This window comes from Aspergillus thermomutatus, assembly GCF_002237265.1.
Source record: "Aspergillus thermomutatus strain HMR AF 39 chromosome Unknown NODE_95, whole genome shotgun sequence".
NCBI lineage: Eukaryota > Fungi > Ascomycota > Eurotiomycetes > Eurotiales > Aspergillaceae > Aspergillus > Aspergillus thermomutatus.
Genome location: NW_020798144.1, coordinates 81,115 through 98,780, shown reverse-complemented (window position 1 = coordinate 98,780; position 17,666 = coordinate 81,115). Strand labels below are relative to the sequence as shown.

The 17,666-nt window shown below is 48.6% G+C and overlaps 7 protein-coding genes across 7 annotated transcripts; 4 read left to right on the top strand and 3 right to left on the bottom strand.

The window, feature by feature from the left end:
* Positions 1-326: 326 nt before the first annotated feature.
* On the top strand, positions 327-2,567 carry CDV56_108064 (SAE2 C-terminal domain-containing protein; the record flags this gene model as incomplete). The annotated part of the gene is made up of 1 exon (XM_026761683.1): positions 327-2,567. The coding sequence occupies one exon, from the start codon at positions 327-329 to the stop codon at positions 2,565-2,567; it is 2,241 nt and encodes a 746-aa protein (XP_026614431.1).
* Positions 2,568-3,668: 1,101 nt separating this feature from the next.
* CDV56_108000 (peroxisomal membrane protein PEX16) lies at positions 3,669-4,516 on the top strand (the record flags this gene model as incomplete). Its single annotated transcript, XM_026761619.1, has 2 exons — positions 3,669-4,333; positions 4,393-4,516. The coding sequence occupies 2 exons, from the start codon at positions 3,669-3,671 to the stop codon at positions 4,514-4,516; spliced, it is 789 nt and encodes a 262-aa protein (XP_026614430.1).
* Positions 4,517-4,871: 355 nt separating this feature from the next.
* CDV56_107945 (ribonuclease H2 catalytic subunit RNH201) lies at positions 4,872-5,966 on the bottom strand (the record flags this gene model as incomplete). Its single annotated transcript, XM_026761564.1, has 1 exon — positions 4,872-5,966. The coding sequence occupies one exon, from the start codon at positions 5,964-5,966 to the stop codon at positions 4,872-4,874; it is 1,095 nt and encodes a 364-aa protein (XP_026614429.1).
* Positions 5,967-6,404: 438 nt separating this feature from the next.
* On the top strand, positions 6,405-8,626 carry CDV56_107861 (Cupin domain protein; the record flags this gene model as incomplete). The annotated part of the gene is made up of 5 exons (XM_026761480.1): positions 6,405-6,469; positions 6,550-6,704; positions 6,765-7,985; positions 8,068-8,316; positions 8,403-8,626. 5 exons carry the CDS (start codon positions 6,405-6,407, stop codon positions 8,624-8,626), a joined length of 1,914 nt encoding a protein of 637 aa, XP_026614428.1.
* A 424-nt stretch (positions 8,627-9,050) lies between these two features.
* On the bottom strand, positions 9,051-10,306 carry CDV56_107803 (tubulin-folding cofactor B; the record flags this gene model as incomplete). The annotated part of the gene is made up of 3 exons (XM_026761422.1): positions 9,051-9,385; positions 9,487-9,706; positions 10,034-10,306. 3 exons carry the CDS (start codon positions 10,304-10,306, stop codon positions 9,051-9,053), a joined length of 828 nt encoding a protein of 275 aa, XP_026614427.1.
* Positions 10,307-11,700: 1,394 nt separating this feature from the next.
* On the top strand, positions 11,701-12,679 carry CDV56_107716 (tRNA (carboxymethyluridine(34)-5-O)-methyltransferase; the record flags this gene model as incomplete). Its single annotated transcript, XM_026761335.1, has 3 exons — positions 11,701-11,823; positions 11,898-12,022; positions 12,196-12,679. 3 exons carry the CDS (start codon positions 11,701-11,703, stop codon positions 12,677-12,679), a joined length of 732 nt encoding a protein of 243 aa, XP_026614426.1.
* A 365-nt stretch (positions 12,680-13,044) lies between these two features.
* On the bottom strand, positions 13,045-14,021 carry CDV56_107663 (MYB DNA-binding domain protein; the record flags this gene model as incomplete). Its single annotated transcript, XM_026761282.1, has 2 exons — positions 13,045-13,447; positions 13,555-14,021. The coding sequence occupies 2 exons, from the start codon at positions 14,019-14,021 to the stop codon at positions 13,045-13,047; spliced, it is 870 nt and encodes a 289-aa protein (XP_026614425.1).
* Between the last annotated feature and the right edge of the window lie 3,645 nt (positions 14,022-17,666).

The window sequence follows — 17,666 nt, the reverse complement described above, 5'->3', positions numbered from 1 at the left end:
TAATTCAAAAATTTATATTAATTTGATTGTGTGGTAGTAAGATATCTCATAATATTTCAGCATCGGCCAAAATTATGTTTTGCTGTCTCGCTCGGTTGGGTGTCTCGCTCGGTTGTGGATTACGTTACATGGATTTTTAACTAACTAGTTAACCTTCCATTAGTAAGCCCAGGTAAGGTACCCTGTCACTCCGTACCGAGGTTGATTCCATATTATTACGGGCATAGTACACAGTATCGCAGCGCGTCATTCGCGATTCAAGCAATCATAGATAATAGTCTCAAGGACTTGATGGGCAGCTTACCTGCAACTTGCGATCAACCCTCATGGAGGTTTTAAAACAGCTACATACTTCTGTCTTTCAGAATTTCGACACACTTTTCGATGAAGCCTATAAATCCTTACATACGGAGCTCGCGCGTCGCGATGAGTATGCCAAGGAGATGGGCGAGAAGCCAGCAGGTAGAGAGAGAAACAATGTTTCTGCGGAGGTTTTGAAGCTCAACCGCGAGATTTCCCTATTGAGAGAGGAAATTCGTCGAAACGATGTGGACCAGGAGGACATGGAGGGACTGGAAAAATTGGTCCGATTGAAGGACGTATATTCACCAGAACACCTCCAGTGGGTATTTGAGACTGGCGAGCAGGAAGATGGACCCTTCACAGCGGACAAAATGAAGGCCGTCTGGGATCAATATGTGGCGCTTTATGCGGATTTCCAGACGCTGATTGATGCGTCCAAAGATCTCAAGGCGAAGATTAAACGTCACAAAAAAAAGTTACACTACTGGGGTGATCACCTTAACAAGGAAGAATTCACACTTGTACTTGATGGCCGTGCAGTCAAATTCAGACAGGTCCCAGAAAATGCCAAAGATGATATGGCACACACCCCCTCGAAAAAGTCGACACTGTCTTCCACTGATTTGCCAGTGAAGGTTGGAGGTGCTTCTGCAGAGGTACATTTAACTCCCTCAGACTCGACTGCATCCAAGCACAATGGTGATCACACCCAGACACAAGGCAATGGACGATTGCCTCCTTCTATTTCCATGGAGCCAGCGTCAACACAGTCCGAAACCTCAATCGACAGCGACGAAACCGCTTCAACTCCTCGGCTCCCCGAACATTCGACAGGATCGAAAGCTGGAACATTGAAAAGAAAGCACGATACAATTACAGATCATTCTTTGATTAGGCCGGGCCATGGCGGGATTCTGGCGAACGACCGGTTAGCGCAGCCCGTTCTGATAAAGAGCGAGAGCATGTCCTCTAGCCCCATACGAATCCTCCTTGAACATAACGGTCCAGCTGGAACTCAGGACTTGGACGAGGTTGGCAGCGCCGTTGAAACCCCGAGAAAAAGAAAGTTCTATCATTTGGACAGCCAGTCCCATGAACCTCCATCAGACACCGCTAAGTCTCCTTTGTCCTGCAATCCAACAGCTCTACCGTTCAATCGCCACCAAATTGAGGCGAGCCAGCTGGCTCCCAAGCGACTCACAGTGCTTCAACCTGTGGACAGTAATTTGCCAAGCGCAAATAGCCCTAGGATACGGTCAGGGCAAAAGCTACCGAATAAGTCAGAGAGACGTAGCAAGTATGCCTTAGACTCGGTAGCGGAGGATGGAGATGAAAATTTGAGGCTCGTCCCAAGGAAAGGCCGAGTGAAGCAGGCATCCCGTGTCCAGTTGGCACAGGCAACTACGAGCATAGACAACGTATTGACACAGCAGCGACTGGATGATCTCCTGGAACGGCCCTTGCGCCCCCGGCATCCATTGCACATACGGAAGAAGAATGGAGACATTGCTGAGGTCGAGCCTGACCAACGGGACACTTCCCGTGATTTATTTACACCAGCCTCGGGGGGTCTCAAGGAAGCCTCAAAGATCAATGAGCCAGCTCAATCCGCCATTGATAGGCCTTGCATATCAGCCCCAGACCCAGAAAACCCACAAGCCTCTCAGCAGGAAGGGTTGCGGTCGCATTCATTCGAAGTTCCTAATACGACTGATGTACACTCGGAAGACGAACCTTATCGAGCTCGACCGCTTCACCGACTCGATCTTAGACATTTCAAGATCAACCCCAAGGTCAACCAAGGCCTGGACTTCGCGTACGATACAGTTGTCCGCAGAAAGGACGAACGCAAGTGTATCAGTGGCTGCACGCGTCCGGGTTGCTGTCGAGAGAAATTCCATGCTATGGCGCGTCTTGCTGGCCCTCCAGCCAGTACGGAGGGCTCAAACGACAGGGAAGAAGAGCAGGAAATCTTGGAGGACTACCTCGGTGAAGAGAAACATCTACTCGACCAGCTGAGCGCCGAAGAACGTCAGAGCCTCCTTCATGAGGCCAGAGCGAGGCGCATGGCCAACCTCTACAGTAAACATAGACATGACCATCAGCGTCCAAGCACGCCTCCTGGATTTTGGCGAACGGACATGCCTGACACACAAGAACTGGAACATGATCGCGAAGTAGCGAACAATCTCGAGAGGGAAAAAGTGAAGGAGCGGTATAGAGAAGCAATGCGTGGCGGAATGTGGAAATTCGCTGATGAATAACCTTGAATGTGCATAACAGCAAATATTGTGGAATATAACGACATAGCCCATTATTTAATGTCTCAAGTAAGCGAACAGCTTCAACAATGATTATTCTTTTTTTGCGACCCAACAAGTTTGGCCTCGCGTTCGGCTCTGATGCTCTTCCTACCCTGTCATGCATGGTCTTGCAATAGCTGATTGACTCTGCACAAGTCATAATTACCAAACCTCATTTACGGTGTTCCTGAGTGATCGCGCCTGAAGCGCTTATCACTTGCTGCTGTGACCGGCAAATTGATGAGCTGTACTGGTACCCTGTTAACATCCCTATACCTAAGAACTACCTAGTATGTGGCAGCTAATAATGGAAATGTACATAGGAGTAGTACCCCGTCACGGAAGATTGACCTCGGCATCTTGTCCTTGGCAACAGCCGGACACGTGCCGCAGTACTCCGTACCCCGGACTCGATTGCCTATCTCATCTATCCAGCGAGGCGATCTCGATCTCACCCTAATGACTCTCTACTCTCTCCGCTGCTTCGAACCCTTCAATTGTTTCCTCAGAAAGTGATATTCTTATAGCTTGCTCGGTACTTTCCGAGAGCTCTTTTCATTGGAGATGGATTCAGGCTGGAAGAGTCATAGTCTGGTATCTGCAACATTGTTGCAGCCGTCCAAATGGCTTACTCTGTATGAAGACTTTGTGACGAAGAATGCTAGCTCCGTGGGTCAGGTTGAGTCTGCACTGAGATCTCTCACATATATCATTCCAGGTGAGGACCGATAGAAAGCGCCACCGAGCGCCTTCACCTCGAGTGCGGATGGAAGCTAATCCAGATGCTCTAGGGCGTTATAGGGACTCCGAGATATCCTCAGAATGTGGTCTGTATATAATAGAAACGCCTTAGCAGATATTCATGTACTCACAAGACCCCCTCTTTTTGCAGTCCATTCTGGTGTTCAGCTCCTTTCGCTCTATCATGACAGCCTCGTTTCCCGGGTCGTTGCGAGACTTCCTTCAACAATTCCACGGCCGGCACCAACGCCTCATTCTCGGTATACAAAATATTGGATATCTCATTCGGCTCTTTATCATCAGGTTGCTCTTACGCTTCAGATGGTACGATACACCGAACTACTCTGGGAGATGATTGCGCGACGTCGAGGTGAAAAAGTACGCTGGCGCGTTGTTGTTCTCATCGAAATCGTCAAAGCGATATGTCGCTTGCTTCTACTCCGTCTCACAAATTCTAGGCCACTGGTCAGTCCACCGTTGCCTGAGCGCGAGGTAGATCCTAGGTCTACGGAGGAAGAAAAGAGTGATTGGAATGGGATGCAGACACCCGTCAGTGAGCGATCCGCGGACTTGAGCTGGACTATGCCGCGAACGGGATTATCGCTTCCTTCTCTACCCGATGTCAACGACATTTCCACCTTCCTCATATCCAAAGTCTTAACAGCCGACGATATCAAGCCGCCGAAGGCGCTTTTGCATCGGGTTAGTGGTCAGGGCCAATTAGCAGAAGTACTATACATTCTGCGGCCGGTCATCTATGCACTAGCGCTGCAAAGATGGCGAGGCGACAAGAGAAGCTGGAGGCCCTGGTTAATTGGCTTTGGTATGGAGTATGGCTGTCGTCAACTTGCCAAATCTGATTTCCGTGAGCGGGTGGCAGGAGGCCTCCGGGGCCTCACAGGGCTTGAACGCGAGGAACTGAGGAAGAGAGGCTGGGCCATGGGCTGGTGGCTTATGCGCGGTGCATTCTATGAGAATATTACCAAGTATGCAACCCCTAGCCTTTCACTTGAGGTGAAGGGAACAACGAGCTGACGCTGATTAGGTCTTGGCTGAAGGGGTTGACCGGCAAGATGAAAGGTAAACCACTGCTTGATTTGGTGGGAAGCGTCATCGAAGACTATGAATACCTATGGGACAATTTCTATTTCCCTACTGCAACACTGTGAAAGCTCACCCTTCCATTGCGTTTTTCTGCCTTTTTACCCCATTTTTGCACTTCCTTAGTTCGGTCTTCCAAGTTTTGTCTTTAGAGGCCATGCAGGTCCATGATGTACAGGATGAATGGCTGTTAGTGTAATCGTCCTGTTCATCTGAACCACAACGATGAGTGGGCTGTTTGGAAAGTCTTGTTTCATATGTGATGTGTGCTTCGCAAGGAGTTTAAAGGAGATAGATACCCATGGGACATTTGCGGTCACTACTGGATTTTTTGTCTTTGTGAATTGCCTTGACATTTTCATAATCTAATTCAATTGGGGTATCATAAAATTTACCATTGTCTCCTATTTGAAATCTCTTTTTTCAAAGGACCTCCATTGTCCGATGACCAAACCATTCCCGCAACTCATCCTGCTCAGTTCTTTTTGCATTGCTTGCGGTGGTAAGCAGAAAGTCTTTGATCGGTGCAGTGCCCTCCTCTTCATCCGGCCAATCAACTCTAATTCCACCCTTGAGCTCAAGCATTTCTTTTGCAGTCCCCCAGCTAAATCGGCACTCGTTGCCCCATCCAAAAATGGGGTCCATATGGCTTCTGAGCCAGCTGACGCACTTGGAATCTGAAGGATACCCGCTTCCCCAGCTATCTGTGGCTACCCCCAGCGATGGCGCTTCAGATCGTTGAAGTCCGTAGATGGCATCGTGGCAGAACTCCAGTGCCACGTCTCTTGTGACTTTGGCGACAACACTCGCAGCGCTTACGCAAGGGTATAGAGAGTCGGCTTTCTTAGCGACTGTAATCTTCAACGTAGGAAAAATGCGCTCCAGTTTCTGTTGGTAGGTCGCTGGATTCCCGATTGTGTCAATGTAGACCTCTCTTATGTCTACTTTGCGCTCCTCCACAATGCCGCGGATTAGTTCGACAGTGGCATCCATCGCCTGCGCGTTCAAATTATAGGCACCAGAAGCAGGTCGCATCATGCCCGCAGAGATATCTCGCGCAGATAAGACTTTGGTCGCCCACCCACACGATGCATGGAGAGGATTTCCCGCAGTGCAGAGCAGACGCATCAAGTTTGCGCGCACACCGGGCGTGAGAACTTTACTATCGTTGAAGCTATAATCGCGAGCCAGGAGGGAGTGATGGAGATTATGCGGAAGATAGAAGGCACTGTATACCATGGGACCCAAAACTGGACCACGTCCAGCTTCGTCGACGCCCAATACAAAGGCGCTTGGTGACCGGGATGCGGATTGTGGAGAAGCATCCGCTGCGTTCGTTTGAATGTCAACAGTGATCTGCGAAGACCCTTCTGTACTTGCGGGAGGAAATGGAGAATAGTAAGAGTAGGACTCTCCAGACAGCAGTCGAGCGCGATCTATACTGGGAGGGATGAAAGAGCCCGCGGAGGTAGAAGGTGCATCTGGAGAATCGGCGACACTTTGGCCGGATTCTTCCATATTCGCAGCAGGTCCGAAGTCTAGAAGAAGAAAGAAGCTCGAGAGGAGGCAGATTTGGATTAATTGACCAGCAGATGTTGGTAGACACTCACATGCTTGTATTTGTATGTCCTGGCGGCTGCACTTTGGAGTTTTGGACGCGTCGAGAACCGTTCCGGACTAGCGGCGCTTCCGCGCGTTGTTCGCCGCCCATCATGAATTCCAATGCAATTCCCCTCCCAAGCATCCACCATCTTTACTCTTGCCCGACGCTTGAATTTCTCTCTCAACATCCTGTTAGTGCACGAGGCACAGGGTGTTCCCTACATGACATACATCGTCCTCTCACAAAGTTTCACGGCTCGGAGATTCTGGTATCGGACGTCGCTGGCCCCGTACATCGCTACAATCATTCGGTGAAACTGTTTCCCGCACCACGACTCCTAAAGCTCCGCAACGATGGCTCCTCGCGGGCCTGCGAAAACCCGCGACTATGACTATTCTAATGTCGGTAAAGCTGGAAGGTATGTAATGCAGGGGGGTGTTCCCTCAGGAACGCTGCATCTTTTCAGCAAGGGAATTCTGACCATGGCACGGGATGTAGACGAACGGGAGTCACCTTAAAAGAAGGCAAGCGCGACGAGCATGGAATGGAGGAGATTGATGGGATTTTCTCATCTCCTGAAAAATCACCCGAGGGGGAACATGGCTTTGGCAACAACACTACGATTGGATCGGATGGAATGTCCATGGACGAAGGTGTGTGATTCACTTCTTCCGATCCGTTCGCGACCATACTGATCTTGTGCCTGATCACAGGCAATGGGCTTGGGCCCGCTGACTTCTTGAATGGAACGAACGGGGGACGCGCATCCATTCTGCCGCCCCCGGTTGCGCGATCTCCCATGAAATCCGGCTTGACTGGATCACCGCGGCGGACTCCCGGCTTGCGATCTTCTGCAAGCCCGCAACGTGACATCCTCTCCTCCAGTCCCTCAGATGGTAAGGGTTTAGGGAGTGCTAAGAGGGAAACACGGCGCGATGTATCCCCTCTTACCAATCGTTCCATCAATGCGCCGTCTCTGAACCATGTCAATGGCTTGCGGAATAATAAAGGAATCAACAAGACGACAGAAACCTCGGTCACAGTTGACTTCTCTGACAGTGACGCTAACAGTCAAATGAACGGAGACGAAAATGCAAATGCATTTGAGCAGATGCGAAACAATTACGACGACAGTTTCAACGCCGGCGACGACACTCTCGCGGAAGATCAACAGGAGGAGTCTGAGCGCATCGATGGTGTCGACATGGATGTTCCGTCGTACACGGCTGCCGGTTCGCGTAAAACAGAGCGATCAAGGGTCGTCCCCAAACCTAAGAAAATTACACAACCCGAGAAAACTCGGGCCCAAGAAGTCGCCCAGCAAAATGAGACGAGCGAGCAAGGAAATACACAGAAACGCAAGCGCCCTGGGAGACCCCCGAAATCGCAAAGGAGGAACAATGACGATGAGGATGCCGTGGGACAACGACCTTCCAAGAAATCCAAGACTGCCAATCAGACTGGACGGGAGTTGAAGAGCTCCGGAAATCCGGAATTAGACAAAGTCGTGGAAAATTATGTCAATCGTACGGGGCCTCTAAAGGGTCGGAGCCTATACATACTGAAGCGGGAAATACCCACCGATGGCAGCGCAACCCACACTCGGTCGGGGCGAGTTTCTGTTAGACCGCTTGCCTACTGGAAGAATGAGAGGTGCGTTTATGGAGACGGCGAGGCCGCCGAAGGCCAGCGGTATCCGCTTTCGACAATCAAAGAGATCATCAGAACAGAAGAACTGGAACCGGAGAAGAGGAAAGTCAGTAAACGGCGATCATCCAAGAAATCCAAGTCGCGGAAGAGCCAAGACGATGATTCGGACAATGAAGACGACGATTACGTCGACCCGTGGGAGAAAGAAGGCGGGGTCTTGCATGGTTATGTTAGGAAATGGGATCCAGATGCTCAAGCCGGTTCACTCGAAGAGGAGGTCCTCGGTAAGTACTTTTGACTGCTCGCCTTTTCTCTGGTCGCCTGGCTATTGAATCACCAAAGTACGCTGACTAAGGGTAATTGTAGACATCGCCTATGCTCCGTCCGGCATCGAGACAAGAGACGTCAAAGACTCCACCTTCCGCTTCGCTAAACTGCTGAGCTCCCCGTTCATCGGCTCTGGAATCGTCGAACTACCCCCAGGGGGTGTCAAGAAACCCAAGAACTCGAAGAAGATGCACATGGTCTTCTACGTGTGCCACGGCCGGGTCCAGGTAGATATATCCGGCGTGCAATTCAGCGCCGGAAAGGGCTGTGTATTCCAAGTACCAAGAGGTAGGTTAGCCTCTTCAGGATGTGCTCGCTTTGTGTCCACCTCTGCATTTTCATTGCGCATGCTGATTAGCGTTTCTGGGCTGCAGGCAATTATTACAGCTTCGCCAACACGCATGGGAAGGACGCTCGGCTCTTCTTTACGCAAGGCTGTGTTCCGGTGGAGAATGACCAGTCCAGCCCTGGATCAGCTTCCAAGCCAGCTGTCACAACTGAGGATGAGTCAACAATTCAAAGGGGCCGCCCAAGCGGCACCGGCAAAGGCAGGCCGAAAGGCAAGCAAAAGGCAGGAAGTGGATCTAAAGCTTCATGATCCTTCTATCCTCGGTTTCGGTAACTTGGTTTGATGTCTGGGACGGGACCGACTGCGAGCGTGTCCGCCGTTCACTTTCCTACTTTCTCCTTCTTTCTCTTGAAATGCTGTAGAAGCTTTCATCCATATTGGGTATTTGTATTCATTTCGTGGCTTTGGCCCTCTTCAAGTGTAGCGATTCAACTGCATGGGGTACTGGAACGATGGTGTTCGGTTCTTCTCTGTCTCCTCAGTCCATCTCTTATTTGCCGGCGAATGAGCACAACGATTGCGAGCGGGACCTTGGTATGACTGGATTTATTGTCTTGAATAGAAACTTATTGTGCTAGGCCGATACTAGCCTTTCCATTCCCCTTTTCTCTCTTTGTTCCTGTGCTTCTCTTCCTGCTGGACTACTTGCTCAGCTCAGATAAGGGAAGTATCTTCATATTTCCTCCATTTCATCGTCCAGGTCATCAAACAAATCCAATGGGGGAAAGTCTCCGACTTCCACCTTCTCGGGCTTCACAAAGACACCCGTATTGCTGGGACAAGTAAAATAGCGTTTGCCGCCTACGCTGCCGTCATTCTTTCCGGTAGGCTCGTCGAGTTCAATTCCTACCCAGATAGGTTGGGGACCAGAGTTGGAAGTTTCTTGGCAGGTGACATCCACTCCAGGGAAAGGTATCGTAGGCACTGGCCCAACATAGTGTATTGTGCCTCGCCTGACGTGTGGAGGCGATGACGGAAGGATAATAGCACGTCGAGAGACGGCGATGCCTGTCATTTCTCGATCAGTAAATCGTCTGAAATTCTTCTTTATGACCGGGTATCACCGAGCCGTCGCTCAACCCTGTATCGCCATTGTCTTTATGACTTACCCCGAACGCGAACATCCTCTCTATCTTTCTCTGCCTGCTTTTGCATCGACTCCTCCGGTGACAGAGCATTTGGGTCAAATCTACCGAGCTTCTGGTTCTTTTTCCAGGCTAAAACCGAGTTTGGAAGTGATTCATACGTGGCGGAGGGCAGGACATATTTCTCCACAGAAGATAAATCGTTGAAATTAGGCCGTGCGGCTGAAGGACGGGTATCATAGACCTATGAAACGACGCTATCATTCAGCGAATATCAATAAAACTATGCTGGTCGGGTGCTTGCTCTGAGAAAATAGCAAGTCATCGCCGTCAGGCATCCAGACGGCTCACTGCCATTGAGACCGATGCCATGGGGTTGCATTCATCTGAAGCCGCCTGAGATTCCAGGAAAGACAAACAAGTCAAGAAGCATTGAGTTTTAGTCGTCAGATGCCTGACAGACCGGCCATTCAAGGTGAACGATGAATAACCATCACCGTCCGAGCCCGAGAGCGTACACGGGACGAAATCGTTGAGGTAGGAAAGAGGTAGATGGAATGACGGCGCATACCTCAATCTCACAGCCCTTCATCAGGCCCCAGTTGCCGATGATACTGTCATCTCCATCTACCCACTGATCAGAACGTCCGGGTGCCTTCAATAGTAGACGTTGACTGCTCGGGGGGATGCCAGTCATTGTCTCCAGCTTAGATTTCAGCTGCAGGACAGTCCATGTCGGAGTGACACGACGCTCCGTCAGAAAGCGCGGTTCGGAACCAGTTGCTGTACTGGGCGTGGTGATGATGACGGAGACATCCGTCGGTGTGGGCTGAAATGCCATCATAAATGTGTTTGGGGTAAATCAACTATGAATGGAGGTCAGCCGATGATGCCTGAGTTCTATATTGCGTTCTAAATGAAGGAATCCAAATTGAAGTCGTGGTATGCCTATTGGTCACATGAAGGCAGGCGGACTGCAGGCAAAGCGAACATCAAAGCCATTAGAATTATAAAGATTTGGATTAGGGGAGCCTCCCGATGCTCGAGCAAGAGATAATGAGCGAGTCATCCTCGTAGAAGGCCAAAGATATGTGGAGATAACGAAAGGCATCCATATAGCCAAGCCATATCGATCTCGAAGCATGGGCTGTCAAAGCGACCAAGGGCTTGATCCGGTACGACGCACCAGGTCTTCGCTGAGGGACAAGGCGAGGACAGAGAACGACAATTGGGTTCAGGACACTCACAAACGGTATAAAGATTTCACTAGTACTAGAGAATTCGCACTTCGACCATATCGAGCTGTGTCTGGGTTTTCGACTTCAGATGGTGCACAAAAGGCACGTGGAGCCTTAGTCAATTGTTGTTCCATTTCTTGGTCAGCCTGCAGAGACCTGAGGCACGAGTACGTGCCTCAGGCTACAATATATATGGCGATGGTCGGGATTGACCCAGAAGGACTAAATGAACAGCAAAACCAAATTAATTTATTCTCGAGCCCTCGTAGATCCAAATGATAGAATCTTGGATACATTCAAGTATCAATTATATACGTATTGACCACTTGAGGTTGGGGCTCATGGTGTGGGCCATACATTCATAGCCCTCGCTCAATGATGTCTTTACCAGCCAAGCCCTTTCGACCCAGGTCTGTAGACATCTACCTTATATAAGTCCATGTTTATCTGATCTACGATGTGCTGGGTACGATTTGACTTGTCCGAAATAAGTAGATGGAATTTCCGGCCTCTGTTTGTTCGGAAAGTTGTATATCATGGGTGCAGTTGCACGGATTGATCGTGCCTCGGGTACAGTGATCAAAGTACCTTACTGGGTAGGACTCAATTTTAGGACTTTGTACGCAACACTATCGACTACAGCTATTAGTCTGCTACCCCAGAGGTAGATACGTATCTACCATCAGCCTGACAGCAGCTGCTGATTCAGAAATTCTCCGAAAGGCGCATCAGCACCAAGGCCAGAGCACAACCTTAATCTTACCTTGATGGTTGTCAGAAAATTACCGCTTGGTTTGAAATCTGAAATTACCAGAACTGCCCGTCTTGGCGGCACAATCTGCAGATGCAACTCGATCAATGATATTCCATATTCTCCTACTCCGTACTATAACTGCGTACCCCTACTACAAGGAGACAGGATAAGAAAACTGGTCCCTCCGATTTCACATGTGAGGGATTCTTAGTCGAGCCTGTCGCCACAATAGAGATCCCAACTGGAATGGCATCGTCACCTGCTCCTCATTCTACGGGAAATCTGCCCGGTGAAGAGGCATATGAAGCGAAAAACGTACATGAAGTGTATCAACAGATAGCAGAACACTTCTCCTCGACCCGTTACAAGGTGCGTACCACACCTCACTTGCTATCCATGCATTGGTAAACTGTTACTGAACATGCTCTCTATCTGTCTAATAGCCATGGCCGATTGTGGAGCGCTTCCTCAAAGGGTTGGCACCGGGGTCTATTGGTCTTGATGTGGGGTGCGGCAATGGCAAGTACTTGTCTGTAAATAAGGACGTTTTTATAGTCGCCTCGGATCGGTAGGTTCTTGTTAGATATTCTGCTATCTGCTACTTCATGAATGTGTTTGAAGAATGTTCAGGGCGATATTCATTTCGAGTCTTGTATATATATTTGCTCATTCATTTGTCACTTCCTTTCGCAATGTCTCGTCCTCTGCCGCATTCAAAGATCAACAGCTAATGCCAGCCAGGTCCGAGAATCTCGCACGGATTGCCATGAAACACCAGCCGCATTCGACTATCGTGGCAGACATCCTGAATCTGCCACATCCAGATTCGTTATTCGATTTCGCTATCTCAATTGCTGTCGTGCACCATCTGTCCACACCCGAACGAAGAACTCAGGCTATCCGCGAAATTTTCCGCACATTGAAACCTGCCTCTGATAATTCCTCCGGAGGTAGAGTCCTACTGTATGTCTGGGCTTTGGAACAAAAGTCCAGCCGCAGGGGTTGGGACAAAGGCGACAAACAGGACGTCATGGTTCCTTGGGTCTTGAAGTCCAAGCCTGCCAAAGGTGGCCCTGACGGTGAGCCGAAGACTTTCCACCGATATTATCACCTCTATGAGGCAACAGAACTGGAACGCGACATTGAAAGAGCAGGTGGCCGTGTTCTAGATGCGGGCTATGAAAAAGACAACTGGTGGGCGATTGCGACACGATCCCATGAGTAGAAGACCACTGTGCTTGATCGATATAACCATGGAACTTCGAGAACCAGCTCGAAGCTTCTTCCTTGCATTCCTCCCCTTTTTCTGTTCATGTAAATTGCATATAACGTCCACCGCATATGATGGGTGATGACAAAAGAGAATTCGTCGAGGTGAAAGCCTTCTGGAAACGCTCAGTAACAGAAAGCCCAGGGGATCAGAGATCGTTTCTATGAGAACTCCCCTCACAAATAGTGAGGTACACCTTCAACCTGCGCTATGCATATCATAACAACGCGGAATACAAAACAAAGGGAAGGAAATACCAAAAAAAAAAAAAAAAGAAAAGAAAAGAAAAGAGGAAAACATTTCAGATCATTTCGATTCCGCTATGGCAGCGTCCGGGGCGGAAAACCATAGGGAGGTCCTAAATGCCCACTATGGCTGCCGCTCAAGTCCAGAGGACGACCAAATTGATAGGCATCTCGCGGTGGGGGAAACGGCGGGGCCGGCGCATACGCAGGAACACCAGCGGTAAGTTCTTCAACTGACGGAAGTTGTGGCGGAGGAATAGTACGTGATGCAGATCCTTTTCTTGGGCGAGATAATGATGTACTGGCTCTGCGAACCCTGGTCGCTGGCGGATCTATGGCTGAACTCGATAGTGAAAATGGGACTACGCCGGCCCGGCGCGCCATTTCTTGCTCCCCTAGCTGCCAATGCATAGCCTCCGCGGCTCTCCATGGGATAGCCATCTCTTCTGCTACTTTGGACCACATCTCTGCCTTGAATCTGTAGATTATCCTAGTCAGCAAATCATCTTCCCAGGTTTCACGTTTATTTCCAAAGTCAAATTCGCTCCGCCTGAGTAGACAGACTCAGTCTCTTCAGAAACGCACCTCTCGTAAAGCCTTGCAAGTTTGTTCTTCTTGTCCTCGTCCCACTCGCTTCGGCGCTCCAAGTAGTTTTGATAATGCAAACGGCAGCTGATAGCGCTTCGCCCCGGGAGCCGTTTACTGATGTCCTCCCACTTCATGCCACTACCCCGCAGCTCTATGATGAGTGCATCTTCCTCGGGGGACCACTTCGATTGCTTCTTGGCCGGAGACTCTGCTGTATGGGCTGGCTGCAGACGCTTGGCTGGGACGGCTGCTGGAACTTTTGTGGTAAGAGGCGGCGCGGATGACAAAGGCGTCGAGGCTGCGACTGACATCGCTGGGGCCATGGAAGCTGGAGGGAGGGTCCTCGAAGGGAAGGTAGACGTAGTGGTCACCGAGGCGGCTTCCTCCTCATCTTGGGGCTTCAGAAGCAGTGAGATATCCACTTTGGCAGGAGGGTAGAAAGCCTGGTTTTGTAACGCAATCATATGCGCGACTCGCAATGGAGAGACTCAGCCTGCAATGATTGTGGGCTATGAGCCAAAAGAATGCATATGCAATCGAGGAAAAGAGTCCCTGATGATCTGGCTGACTGACCAGATAAGGTTACCTTCGACGTGTTCGGTTGATTGGTACACCCAGAAAGAGCAAACAGGAATGATCGTCAAGGATGAAATAAAAGTCGAGTGACGAAGCAGAATTCCTCCCGAAACAAAGACGATTTGAGACAGACAAGCAGTCCTTGCAAACTTTCTTACCCTGCTAGCTCCAAAGTCCTAACAAAGATTGGTAGATGGCACAGTTTAGCCGTGTGACGTTTGCAAGGTAAACCGCCAAATAGCACAAAGTTGACAAGACGAAGATAACGACAACGGCAGACACTGGGTGTAAAGATGAAGATTTCGAGGAGTGGAATATCATGTAGTGACCCAGTAAGATCTCCTAAAAGATGAAAGAATGGAAGTAGATTGTGTCAATGGTAGAAATAGTCTTCATGTGATGATTCGAGTATAGTTTCAGATGTGAGGCTTCACAATGAAAAGGGTCTGGGTAGGATAGTATGAAGAATAGAAGAGACTCGAAGTTATCGCACGAGATAATGCCAACGAGAAGATAAGAAGGGAAATACGTGATCACGAGGAAAAGGGCAGAAGAAGAGGAAGACGAAGAAGACAAATGTCAGAAGAAAAGGAGCGAGATTCAAAAAGAAGATGAAACAGCTTGAGATGCATAGGAAGAGATCATCGTCGTTGACAGCTGATCCAGCAGTTGGGAGACAGCAAATTAGAGGCTTTTGCAACTATAGTAGTAGTAATTTAACTAAGGTAGCTACCGCTCCTACTGCTACTACCATTAAAAGAGTGCAAGGTAAGTAGACCTATGACCCTACAACTACAAGTGTCAGATTACGAGACTAGGACGGAGGCGATTAACAGGTTTCAGTGGTGAAGGTGGGTTTGAGCAGGCCCCGTTGTTGTTGTTCGTCTACTAATTATGATTTTTATTTTATTACCTATTTACCATTACCTTAGTGTAAGGTTCCAATGTTATTATTCTTGTTACAGAGTATATTACCTATATTTACCAACAGTGGTAAGATTTATACCTAATTATGGAGTAACACAGGTCTACCTTACTCAGGTACCTAGGTTATGTACCTTACCATACTTCACTCAGATTCATGCTAGGTAGGGTACTCCGTAGAGTGTTTTCTATTCCCCATCCTCCAGGAGTACCTTTCATTTTAAGCAATTCGTGGATCATGGGTTGGGTAGGTAGAGGGGTTCATTGCTTTTTCTCTGATTATTCTAAATATTTTTTTTTATTACTTGGTACCCAGTCTCTAACACTAACAGTAGGTACTCCGAGTAGGTAGTATAACGGGTTCCACTCTACGGGTACTAGATACTTTAATCAAAGCCTTCTCTGGCGGTCAAACCTCTCAGAACGTTCGAGCCCGTGTTCTGGGTTTGGAAGACTGGATTTGATCATTATTTGATGAATGTCAAGCATCTTCGAAAAGACAGGAAGAGATTACAGCAGTCAATAGTCAGCTTGAGAAATAAAGCGATCAAGTTATCTTCTATCTGCAGACTTTGAAGGAATTTCCCTATAGAGAGCATCAACCCATTCGCATTTCAACAGCTACAGAAGAAGGCAGCGAGGCCTGGGCACCCTGTGCTCCGTCGATTCGAGTATCTCTAAAACGTCATTGATTTTTACTTTTATTGATAAATCCACCATCAAGTGGAGGACAACGGAATACGCATTCTGCACATAGGAGGACTTGATGGAAGATCTGAAGATGAGATTATTCATGACAAAGATAAAACGAGGGGAAATAAGAGGGGCACTAGAGGGCCAGAGGCAAGTAAAAGGGGAGCGAGTCTAAGCCCTTTCTGTACTTAGGCTTGAACTACATACTGGGAACCGAACCAGAACGTTAGTGATTGCCCTTTAATTTTTAAATGGGATTCCTATTTACGATTAAATTATCTGTTTTATCTGTTTTTTCCCTTTCTTTCTTCCTTTTATTTATTTTTTTTTTTTTAAAAAAATGCCTAAGATAACATGGAGAAATCTTGAGAGCATTAATTGCTACCGCGGCAGGCCTATTCCGTTTCGAAGTACGGAGTAGACGATCATGTTCAAATCTAAACGGCTTTCAACCGTTCTCTGATCATTTCTAAGTTTCTAACTTCTGGTAAGCCTGACCCGAGCCCCTTCGATGGATCTTAAAGCACTTAGTCTAACGGCGGACGAACTCCCATTCCTCCACAGGCAAGTATCAACCAAAGAGCTGAAATCATAGACTTGTTCTGGCCAGTGGCCACATTATAATGATATATGTGCCTGCTGCCTAGGACTGTAGATTGTAGAATTTGTAGTGTTTACCTTTCTGATTTACACAGTCACCACTTCTTATTATGAGTCGCCTACTTGTCTGTGACTTTGAGTTCCGTAAGGGGCCCGTCAGCACCTCCATGACTTGACGTATCACTTGTGTATGTGCAGATGGCTTGTCTCCCGAACCAGCTTGTTGTACATGGCCTGAGTTCCCAAGCATCCTTGAACCGAAAAGTTGAATTTTCAGGGATAGGTTCTAGACTCACTCTTAACCTAGAAGTATTATAGGAGGTACTTCATTTACAATAGCCCCTCCAAACACCCCTCTGGAGAGCTTTCTTGGTTCGTTTCAGCAATCAGATCCAATTACTTCCCCGACAGATGTACCCCTCCTTGGTGGATGGAGTCCTCCAGCCGCAGCTCAGGTATCAACTAATATGTAGTACCTATCTACATAAGACTCGCTCGCGATCCGATGGTTCTGATAATCTCTTGCGAAATTAGGGCTTGTTGATCTGTTGGACCAGAACCACAATCATGTAGCAAGACCTGAATCTAGATTCTAAACTCGCCAGCGGAACGACATAACGATCACTATTACCGCCAGAGTCGGATCCTGCGCAATATCAACCTGAATCTCGAGACGGATGGCGACACTGATTTCACATTATTTGTACCCTGGAGTAATTGTGATATCATGTATCAGACTATCAGTGCACTTTTAACATCATATTACTGAGGGTTCCACAGCTCTCTGAACTTGTGCAAAGCACAGGAAAGGGTCGTCAAAATTATGGTCATACTGATTGCTGAACTTTCTGAGAGCTATCTCCTCTCTTCGAACGACAGGGGTTTCCCGCCATCTGCAAGATTACCTAGGGACCAGTGGGGCCAACGGTGGCTTGCCTTAATTTATTGTTCCGACTAAGGCGGTGGAGGCCACATAGTATCAAGCCAGCCAATCAACCCTTCCAGAAGCTCGGGGTTGGTCCCTTCATGTCCTGAAGGCTGAAGCAAACAGGCATTGCATTACTCAGTGGCATGAGAGATGCCGCTGGTCTACTTTCGGAAAGTGTGAGGCTTGAATGGAAGCCAAGTTGCCAAGCTGTGAGAATGGATTATCTATCGCGGACTCCAATCGACAATGGACCTGACTGAGATGATATTTGCATTTGGTCGTTGCCCGTCCGGCCGAGTTGACAAGTACTACTCCGTACCTCGGACACGTACGGTTAATGACAGTCAAAGCTCTTCCAAGTTGAACAAGAAACAGATCAGGTATTTAG